The 12,303-nt window shown below is 33.1% G+C and overlaps 2 protein-coding genes across 2 annotated transcripts; both read right to left on the bottom strand.

The window, feature by feature from the left end:
- Nucleotides 1-38: 38 nt before the first annotated feature.
- On the bottom strand, nt 39-3,441 carry LOC130816067 (aspartyl protease family protein At5g10770). Its single transcript, XM_057682647.1, has 2 exons — nt 3,186-3,441; nt 39-1,500 (listed from the first exon to the last, which is right to left on the bottom strand). Exons 1-2 carry the CDS (start codon nt 3,331-3,333, stop codon nt 230-232), a joined length of 1,419 nt encoding a protein of 472 aa, XP_057538630.1. The 5' UTR covers nt 3,334-3,441; the 3' UTR covers nt 39-229.
- A 1,737-nt stretch (nt 3,442-5,178) lies between these two features.
- On the bottom strand, nt 5,179-11,649 carry LOC130816064 (pyruvate dehydrogenase E1 component subunit beta-like). The gene is made up of 4 exons (XM_057682645.1): nt 11,378-11,649; nt 11,050-11,153; nt 10,844-10,881; nt 5,179-6,379 (listed from the first exon to the last, which is right to left on the bottom strand). The coding sequence occupies exons 1-4, from the start codon at nt 11,454-11,456 to the stop codon at nt 5,407-5,409; spliced, it is 1,194 nt and encodes a 397-aa protein (XP_057538628.1). The 5' UTR covers nt 11,457-11,649; the 3' UTR covers nt 5,179-5,406.
- Between the last annotated feature and the right edge of the window lie 654 nt (nt 11,650-12,303).

The following is a 12,303-nucleotide window of genomic DNA, read 5'->3' as shown; positions in this document are numbered from 1 at the left end:
CATTGTCATTTGGTTGATATAAACATTTACAATCTTAATTCAAAAACCAACTCTATGATAGATAAAATTGTGGGGCACTTTTTACCCTTACACAAGATTCAAGCTAAACTAACATCAAAATGTAAAATTTTTTGAGAAAAGTATACATTTTACCCAGTTGATTATAGTTAGCGAATCTCTCAGCGAGTTGCTGACAAACTGGTATACGGTAAAGATATAGTACATTTGATCAATAAAAACATTTTTCTTGTGCGAATCCCACCTTAGAGAACTTAGTGTCATATACAACTCTTGTGTTTTTCTGTTGAAAATTTCCTATAATGGCTATATCATCTTCATACATGAGGCTAGCAAATGCCAAACATACTTGAGATGCATCAGTCTTAGCAAAATAAAACACACCATTCACATCCACCTTTAAAGCAGCATTCCCTTCAAACTGAAGCTTTACTATAGGGATGTTAACTTCCTTGTATGAGCTGAGGTTAAAACACGTGTCTAAGATCGAGAGTCCTGGTGCTGATTGGAACCCAGAAAACTGTTTCACAAACTCGGCCTTTAGAGCCTTGTAAAGTGACGGGGGTAGCCTCGTGATCACCGTCCCTGAATCAATCAATATCCCATATTTGCCTAAACTTGAAGCTTTCAAATGCACACCACCTACATCTATACCTGTTAGATTCAGCATATAGAACGAAGAAAGTTGAGGATTTTGAACCATTTTCGTATAGGAAACAGGCGTAGTATTTCTATAAACCGATGAATTCCCTCCTAAGGTTAATGATCCCGATTCCCCTGCATCAGTAGAAGGTAAACAGTACGAAAATACACCTCCAAATAAGCTAGATGTTTGTGTAACAAAGGATGCATCACCCTTTCCTAATCCCATTAAACCCGAAACACTCCCAAACAAACCTCTGTTATTCCTACCACACCCAAATATGAAATCATTCACTCGACTTTTTCCTATATCAAGCTGCTCTGTCCCTAATTCACCACGCGTATAAGACCCATCACCATAACTAACAAAGTAACTACACGTCGATGGACTATATGCACACACTCCCAAATTTCCTGTCGCTTCCTGCAGTGTTCGACAGGCTGAAGAATTGCACGTTAATGATCGGTATGAATTAGATGCAGACGGATTAAAGATGGGTTCTTGTTGATTATAACATAATCTACAAGGCTCACATTGTACCCATGTTAAGTCACTACCAGTATCCATAATTACTGTCATGCTTTTACCACCCAGTTTTATAGTGATCACATAGTTCATGATTTCAAGCCTTGTACCGGAACTTAATGGGATTTGTGCGTCCGATGCAGTGCGAAGTTGCTCACCCGAGATCAGGTTTTTGATCCTGCGTTGCAGGTACTGAACTTGATCATGGTCTAAAGTTAGATGATCATGAAGCCTTTTGTTCATATCAGAACTTGTCTTTTTGGAACAGGAATCTCTGTGTTTTATCTCCAGATTTGTTGGGTATTCCTGTCTTCCTAGATGGAAAGTTAGATCATCTTTAATCAGTCCACTTTTGATTCCATCAGATGAAAATAGAAGATCTAAGATCCTTGGTTTTTTATGCTGTTATGCTGTTTTAGCGGTGTGTAAAACAAGAATTTAACATTGGTAGGTTTTGAACCTTTGACCAGCAATATCACTGGAAGGCACATCACCAAATCAACTACACTTGACTAATGAACTATAAGGAGTTTGTTAGTATATATGAAGCGCCTTTTTCCTAGGCGATCGGGCACCTTAAATGGGCCTGAAATCACCCGTGGTCAAATCAGTGAATATTTATGATTCAAAACTTTACATATCTAAAATATATCTAAAATTTATGAATGATTATTGGTTGGAGTTGTTGGCTAAGAGTGTATTTATGATTTGTTGGTGATAGGTTTTTGATGTTAAAGTTAACTTTTCAGCTGACTTAAAATTTGTTTGCAAACTACTTTTTTGGAAGCGTTTGAGCAATTAAGAAACCAAAAGTTAAAAAACTAACTAAAAAATTATTTGTCACGCCCTCTGTAATTTTTGCCAAAAGTCAATTCTCTTACTTTTTATAGATTTTCTTTTAATCACCAGAATTTAAGGTATAAGGAAAGAATGGAGAAGAAGAATCATGTAGACAACCATTGAAACTAATATATTAATTCATATAGTTGATTTCAATCTTTTAGAGTTACGATTCTTACATTATTCAATAACCAAGGTAAGAACTAATTTTGCTAAGAGGGGTAATAAAATGTTAATACTGGTGATGATTAGTTACTGAGCTCTAAAAAGTATTAATGTTAACAAATAAAAGAATAAAAGGTTCAATCACCAAAAGACAAATAGATAACTTTAGGCCTAAGGATAATATGTTAAAGTCACCACCATCATTATACCCAATTATCCCGCTCATTAAAATTATAATATGTTAAAATGGTTGAACTTAAAATGAGAATAAGTATTACATTTTAGGAAAGATTATAAATTCGATTTTTATTTAGTCCTTTTCTTGACTGATTTTGTAATAAAAAATATTTTAGGACAATTTATATTTATTGTTAATGTCAATTCTCAACTACTAGTAATTATACTTTTATATTGCACTAAGCCATGGAATTTGATTGTATAATATATACTTATATGAAAGATGCCAAAGCACACAAGTAAACCTTATTAGTATTGAAACAATGATAGATCGAACAAAAATTACTTCTTTCATTTGGTAATTAGTTAAATACTTTCTATTACCCAATGTGATTGCCCGATTCCCATCTAAGGGCGAGTTTAAGCGGTCGAATCTACGTAACTAAGTATATACCCTTGTTAGTCATATAAGTAAATACTCCTTCCTATTCAGCTTAATAATTTCATTTTAACTTTTGACATTGTTTATCAATCACTTTTAAAACACATACAAGTGAAATCTTGTTTGATTCGTTTCAATACACAGATTATTAATATCAAACTTTTTACGGTTTTTAATCATGTATAATTAGATATACTAATGATAGAGTTATTGCTTTGACAAATGTGTACAGTCAAATAGGATTATTAGGTTGAATAAAAAGAAGTATCAACTTTACATAAATACGAAATGCACATAATAATTCAACAATAACTCATTATAATACAGTCTATTATGATTAAAACCAAAGAACTATTAATCGGAATTAGTACTCACTTGCTTTGAGTGAACTACAAGATGGAATGACATTTTGGTAATGTAATTTGTTGTGGATGTTAAGCACCTCCTTCTTATATTCAAAACTATTAGCAACATTAGTGAATAGTAATATTAGTAGAAACAACAAGAAATAAACTTGTTTCATTTGTGATTTATGAAGAAGAAAATAAGTAAGAAATGGAGTATGAGAGTGAAGAAGAAGAATAAAAAGAGAGAAAATAAGTAATGGAGAGATTCTTGAAGGTTGGAATTTGGCATGGGAACAAAGACTTGGCTGGCTATATGACCCACTTGTGCATGACAAACATTATTATTGAAGCTTCACGTGAAGACATTCCTCACCTTATTTTTATTATTTTAATCTAAAATTAAAAATGAATTTAGTCTCTAATCAGGGGTGAATTTAGAATAAAATCATATGATGTCGATAATATTAAAAAAAAATTATTAAAAGAAGTTTGAACCTAGGTCAATGCATTCACATTGCAAAGCTTTTATCAATTGCAAAGCTTCTATCAACTTAACCAGCACATATAAAAGTATTTTTAGATATATAATTTTATACATAAATTGAATGTTGTCGGTTGATAGCATTAACTACCCTTAAATTTACCTCTGTCTGTAATCTAACGTTGTCTAGTGTCTATATTGCGTTAATGTCTCCACCACTTTCTTTTATTAGCGTAAACATATCTCAACTCTTAATATCATTCACATAATTTAAATGGTTATATTATTTTTTAATATTTGTATAATATATAGCTGTGACAATTACTCTTTTGAGTCTTTGTGATATTCTTTATAAAATATATTAATTACTTGCAATTTAGATCTCCACACTACAATATCAAAAACATCTTATTGTTTATTGGGTTATTTGTTTTTATTTGAAAGTTATTTTTGAGTTGAAAGTTTCATTGGGTCCTACCTTCTTTCAGCAAATTGGGATTATTATGTCCTATTAGGACACATTTTAGTACTAATAAATAAATTAATTAAGTTGCTAACTTTATGATTTGCTTGTATAAATCCTCATCAATAGTCTAAGAGGATTTTTGATGTTAATGTATTGATCATCTCATATTCTCATCTTTGATTTGCTTAATTAAGTTGCTAATCTCATCAATAGTCTAAGAGGATTTGCTTGATTAAATTTTTGATTTGATTAATGAATTGACTAATTGAAGCAATAAAATTGATTAGTAATATTATATATACAATATACTCTATCCATTCATCCGTCTCTTTTTATTTTTGGACAATTTTTATCACTTTCTTTTAATCATATTCATATATTTTAAGTCTTTTTTAATTTCATCCATAAAATTTATTCTTTTCTTCATTTATTAATAAATATCTCATTTTCTTATAAATATAAATTTTTTCTTTGCTACTATTCTAGAGGGACAGATATCTATGTATATCATAGAAGTATCTTTGATATAGGCAAGGCTTATGTATTGAAGTTTATGTCATCATTAGTAAACTATCAAGAGGGAGAACAAAACATTATTGTAGCATTTAGATCTTGCACATCCATATCCATTTCTCAAAATTTTTTTTTATGATGATTATAATTGCTAGCTATATGAATTTATACAAATTATTATTCCCTTATCCTTTGTTGTGATGCATTAATTTTTAGTTTTTAAAACTTGCAAACGAATTATAAGGATATCTAAAGTAAATTACACCAAATTGGTTTCATGCATCTTGTTGAGAACACAATCTTTATTTTGACATTCAACCATTTTTGATCTTTGAGAAATTTGTGCTCCTATAATGGAAGCAAATTTGGAAGTTATTTTTAGGAAAAGATTCATGAAGTATTTATAGGATCGAGTAATATACAACCCTAATTCTAACCGGCTTAGTTAAATTAGAGCATGAAGATCACAAATTCCAACTTGCGATTAAGATAATCAGATTGTTGTACAACAAGAGTTTTGATGAAAACATCATCGCACCGACGAATAACTTCATGAACATATTAAGAAAATCCCCTAATGCAAAATATATTGTATAATTCCGAAAAATTCGATCATCAAAGACAATTCCGACAACTAAACATAAAAAATTCCAACTATAATAAGTGATAGTAAATATAAGTTGTTCATAATACCATCCTCGGCTAACACATAGCAGCATTATCCAAATACATAAATTTGCTAAAAACATGATACATAACAATTCCAATCGCAGTAGCCTAAATGTCACCCTATTTGCATAGCTGCTCAACGGCAGTAACGATTTGAGCAGGTTGAACCACTGTCCATTCCTCCAAAGTCCCGGCATAAGGAGTGGGAACATCTTGAGATGATAAGCATACGATGGGGGCGTCTAAATAATCATGGAAGTTCTCGTTAATAGCAGCCGTCAAACTGGCACCAATGCCGCCTGTTCTCATGCACTCTTCCACAATCAGCACTCTGTGGGTCTTCTTGATGGAGTTTCCGATTGTGTATAAATCAAAGGGTTTTAACGAGCGGATATCAATCACCTCCGGGTCATAGCCCTTGTTAACCAACGTCTTAACTGCCTGCATGACGTGGTATCTCATACGGGAATAGGTCAAGATGGTAACGTGCTCTCCGGGCCTTACCATCTCTGCTTCTTCGAGTGATAGAACATATTCTTCATCGGGAATTCTCTCCTTGAGGTTGTAAAGCAGTACATGCTCGAAAAGAATAACAGGGTTCTCACTTCTGATAGCGGCTTTCATCAATCCTTTAGCATTGTAAGGGGTGGAACAAGCAACCATTTGGATTCCGGGAATTGACTGGAAGTAAGACTCGAGACGTTGTGAATGTTCAGCACCTAGTTGCCGCCCAACACCACCAGGTCCACGGATGACCACAGGGATGGTAAATTGGCCGCCAGAAGTGTAATGCAGCATACCACAGTTGTTTGAGATTTGGTTGAATGCCAACAGAAGGAATCCCATGTTCATTCCTTCAATCACAGGCCTTAGACCAGTCATGGCAGCTCCAATGCCCATTCCTGTGAAAGAATTTTCAGCAATTGGGGTATCAAGTACTCTTAAATCCCCATACTTAGGGGCCAGTCCTTTAGTCACCTTATAAGATCCACCATAGTGACCGACATCTTCACCCATGACACAAACACGGGGATCCCTTTCCATTTCCTCATCAAGACCTTCACGGAGCGCTTCAAAGAGCAAGACCTCATGCCTAAAAATTGAACAAAATTACAGAAATGAAACAGTTCTAGCATTATTTCGGCAAACGAAGTTCAGTTGGACAATCAAATACATACTTGAAGATTTTAAATGGTGAGGAATGCAATGTCAATTGCAATTGTCAAGACAATATCAACCACTAGAAACATACATATAACCACTTAAAAATTTTCGATTTTAACGGGTTGATGCAAATGCAAGGAGGTCACATACATCCAAGCCATTGTATTCACTTAACTCGTCCAAATTAAAATTCTTTCATAAGATTCCGGAAGGTTTATCGAACAAAAAAAAGTCCAAAAGGATAATATAAAATTTATTTGGACAACTTGGAATGTCTCTAAAAGACTTAAATCAACACATGTGGACATGGTATATCATGATTGTCTATGATATATCATGGTCTACTAATAGATATTTGAATTTTGAAACAATGCCATGCCTTAGAGATAAGCTTGAAACTACTACGCACCCATACAAGATGTCCAGCAGGATTGAAGTACTAAAAAGAAGCTAATGGATCAAATCCAAGAATACAGGAAAAAGTCCAAACCCACTGGCACGCTTTAATTATGACTCAATCGCTTTGATCAATAAATTCACATTCATTTCAAAATATTTTGGTGCATCAAAAGCTAGTTCAAATTCGACAATAAGTCTAAAATTTTGTTTATATAGCAATAAAGTTGTTATAGCTCGTTAACAACTAATGACGGTATTGAGAGTAAATGGTCATCAAAAAGGAAGCCTGAATGAACATGCATGTTATTGAAGAGGCTAATACAATCAACATCATAGAAAGAGTTAATAGGACTAATAGTGAGATTGAGAAGCTTTGAGGAGGTCTCAAGTTTCGTTATGTCAACTCATCAAGATTTAAATGATGCAAATATTGGTTTTCTTGAAGTATCCACCCAGAATTATGCATTTTAGCTTGTTATAATCCCTTATACATAGCTTTGCAAAATGAGATCAATTGATGATAAGTACATGAATTATGATTTAAGGGTTTCGACACCAATATGGTTATTTGTTAATGGTTACATTTCTTCTCAAATCAACTAGACTTTGTGTTAGTTGGTTAGAGCATCAAGAGATTAATCGAATACGTGTAATTGATTGATCAAGGTCCTTTCTTAGGCACAACTTTGTGTTTGCCTAGAAAGTTCACTTCTTGTCTTAAACTACTGTGGACACGTATTCTTTACCTCCCTCCTTTTCTCATTTGTTATAGCCTGCTCAAATTCGTATCAAAGTGGCACATTTCTAAGGCTTGTGAACCTTCTTGGCACTTGTGAAATCCTTGTTCAAGTCGCAAGGGAAAGAAGGTCTTTTGTATTGTCTTTGAGAGACCATGATTCCTTTGTCTGGTGTCGAAATAAGCGATTCATCATTGAATTTCGAGTAAACTATTCACAAATTCATTTTCATATCTTCTCGAGCTCATTTGCAATGAAAGTTGGAAGCTCTAACATTGCTGGAAGTCGAAGCATCAAGATTGAAGAAAATATTAATCCTTTGTTTGGAAAGCTTTTGAAGTGCTCTTTTATCAATTTCGTACCTTTTTTTCTTTTCTTATATTCATTTCATGATTGTTCAATTTCTCAAAGATGATTCAAAAGGAAAAATAAAACTCATGAAAGAATCATAAAAAGATAGTAGAGATTAGAGTAAGCAAAAGAAAGAGAAAGGGAGAGAAAGTAGGTGAAAATTTTCTTTATGAATAACCAAGTTAAAGAACCAAGATGTTCAAAGTGTCATAGATAAGGACATCATTGTCATCATCATACCCTATATATCTCGTTCATTTACTTTTAGCCTGTTGGGCACTCCACCACCTTCTATGCCATTAGTATGGCTTCCATATACCTCTCTCTCTTGATTGATCGATACTACTCATTTGTGCATACCATGAACTCCCTAAATCTTTTATGTTTATCTTGTTGTATGCACCTCCTTATTCCACTGTCACAATTCTTAAATGCATAGTCTCTTTTGCAATGTGTTTAATGCTTTCGGCCAATAGCGAAACTTCATTCGGGCCAAGGCTCCCCTTTGAAGTTTCCATACTTATCTATATTAGGCAATAATGTAGCGCTAAAATATAACAGTAGAATTATCTCTATATTTTTATCACTTAAACAAAGAAATTCAAATTCAACCCAACTAATGAATTATTAAACCCAATAAATTGTTTTTTAGTGTACCTTAAAAATTTTGTAAGCTCTAAATTATTCTACTTGAAACTTAATCACTATTCACAGTTTTTTATTTTTTTTGTGGTAGTAGAAAAGTTTTGTACAATATAAGATAGATAAATTATTTAATTACTATTCAACTCACTTCCCAGAAAAAATTGTTCAAGTTTCACCACTATTTTCAATCATACTTTTCCACATTTGATTAGCATCTGCTAACTGTCCTATTTAAAAATATCAATTTTGATTATAGATTAAAGATTGTGAATGTCCAGAATAATATTAAAAAGAAAACACAATGTATAGAAGAAGATGAACAATTTTCCTACGAAGAAAACAAATTTTGTTGAAACAAGCATGGTGAATGTTCTTTTGCAAGAAAACCATGAGGAGCAAGTGAATGATGATTCTCTTGAAGATGAAACTAATTCTTTTCGTATTACTTCACCTATTGCTCAAAAAGAATATTTGAGGAGAAATCAGCTAGTAATTTGTAATGGAACTGAAATACTATCCTCTTTTTTTTTTAATAGATACACTCTCCCCAAAAAGTTCTCACATACAAGGGAGAAGTTTAGCTATTTAAAAAAAAAAGATAGTAGATTGAAAGAACGAGGAAAAGGAATGCCATGGAGTTCGGGAATTCCATGATATTTCTTTTGACAACTCATCAACGCATGAGTTATCAAAAGAAAACAAGAAAAACATGAACCAATATACATTTCAAGACAGTAGTGTGAAAGAAGACATAAAATAAGAAACTAAAGGTGATAATCATTAAGTAGAAGAAAAACCAAGAAAAATGTTTTATAGGTAAAAGAAATGATCAAGCAGATAAACTAAGAGAGAATCAACGTAAAGGAGGAAAATGACGGCTTTTAAGAGTTAGGAGATGAGTTTCCTTCTTCAATAAAATCAATGAGTGGAGTTATGAAATTGAAGCTAATGGAAGAGTGCAATATTCTTTGTAAGTAGTTTCACCATTTACTTAAACGAAACCAAGTTTGACGTCAAACTTTTCAAGAAAATAAAGAGATAATGATGCAAAAGCAAGGTCACCAAAATTCAAGTAAAGTCAAGAATACTCGGGTTTTTATCTCATCGATATTAGAGATTTTTCATGAAATAATAAAGTCCTATCAACTATAAAAGAGTTTGCAATACAAGACTTGTTTGGATCACTTAGAATGTCTCACAAAATAGTCACAAATCGTCACATGTGGAAATGCTTTACTATGATCATCAATGATATATTATGATCATACATATTTGAAACAAGGTCATGCATTTGGAGAAAAGTAATGAAGCTACCATCTCATACATGGCTTCCAAAAGGAATAAAGGAAACGGTCCACATGTACAGATGTACTCAAAAGGAAGCCAAAAAATCAAATGCAAGAATTAGAGATATCTCTAAGCTTAATCGTAATCAACTGTTTTGACACTTAAACTTGTTTTAAACATAACTCAGCCATTCGTCCTTTTAATTTAGAAAGCTTATAAGTTGTCAGTAAGTTCACATTCTGTTATTCACATTCTAAAGCTCAAATGTACACAACCTTACCTTTATTAGTAATAATACTAACAAATAGATTGTTTTCAATTGACCCTTGATAGAAAACATCATGTACAACTTTACATAAATACAAAGTCCACATGATTTTATAAGTCATTTTACGAGGTTGTTTCTAATTGTGTGTGTGCAATCAATGTTTTTCTTAGGTACAACTTTATGTTCTCTTGGAAAGTTGTTTTTTTGTCTTAAATTATCCCATTCCCATAAGATTTACAGAATACTATCATCTCTTAAACATATTATGTTTACACTTGGTATTTACCCTACTCCTTTTTCCTCATCCGTTATAGCACCCTAATCTGTATATAGTGCAAAGATACAATTTTGCTCACGGTTGCAGTAACAGTCACGAACAAATGATTTTGCGGCCAATGTGGCCTATATTTGGGTCGTAATGAACTATAAACCTTTACTAGTCAAAATCGTATCACACTAGTAATAGTCAATTATAGCCAGGAAAACCACACCAACAAATATCAACGTTTACGCAAACATAAAATGCAAGAATCATCAATGAGGTAAGCAACTTAAATAGCAACAAATCAACAACAAAGAATTCAAACAATATACAAAATATGCAGAATATTCAAACATATCAAAACTAGCCATATTTTAGAAGTTCATCAGAAACACACGAATCGAGTAAAACATAGGTTAAAGAGGCAAACAGAAAGCAGCATACCCTGCATTAGAAGATACAGTAGGTGCTGCTGCTGGACTCTGTAAACAAAATACAAGATTAAAAATGAAACCCATTAATAATTTTAGAACTGCAAGATGTAATCAACACAACCACAAATGCCTATCATAGGCAAAAATCCATGAATTTCAGTTTTTACAGCAATTTACACTTTACAATACGGGATAAAATCAATTAAAATCACTCACAGCAGCAGCATGTGTAACCAGATTTCCAGTCCTGCAACGACCCGGCATTGAACCACATTTTGCACGAAGGTCGGATCTTACTACCACAAACCCAACTTTTCTTCCTGACATACAAATTAATACAAATCAAACAGAAACAATCAAGACCCATTAAAATTCAACAAAAACCCACACAGAAAAACAAAGATCACTCCGTAATTAGCACCAGAAAAAATAAAAAAACACAGAAAAGTTTCTAAGAAAAATAAAATAAATTGATCTTTAAAAAAACCCAGCACCAATCTGATTAATTACTAAATACAAACAAAAAGGGGGAAGAACAACCCACCATGGAATCTCTTAGAATCAACGGAATTGGCAGCGGAAAAAGATGATGAAACGCCCAGTGACTGAATGGTAGCAGCCATTGTAAATAATACGATACTGATTCAGAGATGGGAAGAGGAAAGAAGATGATTGATAAATTTTATAGGAAGAAAAAAAGAGTGGGCGGAGAGATCGAGGGACAAGTAATGTAAACAGATGTGTAGCTACAACTACATCAACTGCCTACGAACACCTCGATTGAGTAAGAGAAACGAGAGGGCTAAAACTGAAACTTGCGAGTAAGTTGAGGCTAGTATCGTAAATTTAAGGAAAGGGATATATATTCCTTTTCATAAATTATCGTGAGACACGGTCTCTTCGAGAGACGCATTAGATATATAGGCTAAAATAGTTCAATTAATACAAATAAAAGAGAAAATAAGAGTGTACGCTTCTAGCCAGGTCAAGCCAGCTCCGTCCCAAACTTCCTGACTAAGACCACAAGCGGCCCACTTAGCTAATCTATGGGCAATCCCATTACAATCACGAAAGCAAAAGAAGAAAGAGAGCGATCTAAAATGACTACAAAACGACAAACAATTATCAATAATAGTCTGGACATGAAAACCCCGACTACCGATGTCATTTAAAGCATCAAAAATAACCTTGCAGTCACCCTCAAAGGCATGGGCGGATCCAATTGGATCCTGCGCCCGCACGTAAGTACACTAAAATTTTGTAAAAAAAATAAAGTTTATAGGAATTGAATCTGAAACCTTTTATATTGAAGCCTTTATGGGACACTCAATCACTCATGACCAGCTAAACTATACAATTTTTATGTAATTTTTGTGTCTTGATATTCTTATTACTTAATCTTCCATAAAACACAAGTATATATACATTTCAATTCGCGATGTGGAAAATTAATCTCATAATTTAAAAACT

Source organism: Amaranthus tricolor, chromosome 6, assembly GCF_026212465.1.
Source record: "Amaranthus tricolor cultivar Red isolate AtriRed21 chromosome 6, ASM2621246v1, whole genome shotgun sequence".
NCBI classification, from domain to species: Eukaryota; Viridiplantae; Streptophyta; class Magnoliopsida; order Caryophyllales; family Amaranthaceae; genus Amaranthus; species Amaranthus tricolor.
This window is presented reverse-complemented; position numbering and strand designations above follow the sequence as displayed.

Bases quoted from the DNA above. Each gene is read 5' to 3' on its own strand.
- LOC130816067 (XM_057682647.1), bottom strand. From the start codon at position 3,333: ATGAAACAAGTTTATTTCTTGTTGTTTCTACTAATATTACTATTCACT. The intron at 1,501-3,185 runs GTGAGTACTAAT...CTTTCCATCTAG, and splicing joins TTGTAGTTCACTCAAAGCAA to GAAGACAGGAATACCCAACA.
- LOC130816064 (XM_057682645.1), bottom strand. From the start codon at position 11,456: ATGGCTGCTACCATTCAGTCACTGGGCGTTTCATCATCTTTTTCCGCT. The intron at 11,154-11,377 runs GTGGGTTGTTCT...TTTGTATGTCAG, and splicing joins TGATTCTAAGAGATTCCATG to GAAGAAAAGTTGGGTTTGTG. The intron at 6,380-10,843 runs GTATGCTGCTTT...TTCAATTTTTAG, and splicing joins ACTGTATCTTCTAATGCAGG to GCATGAGGTCTTGCTCTTTG.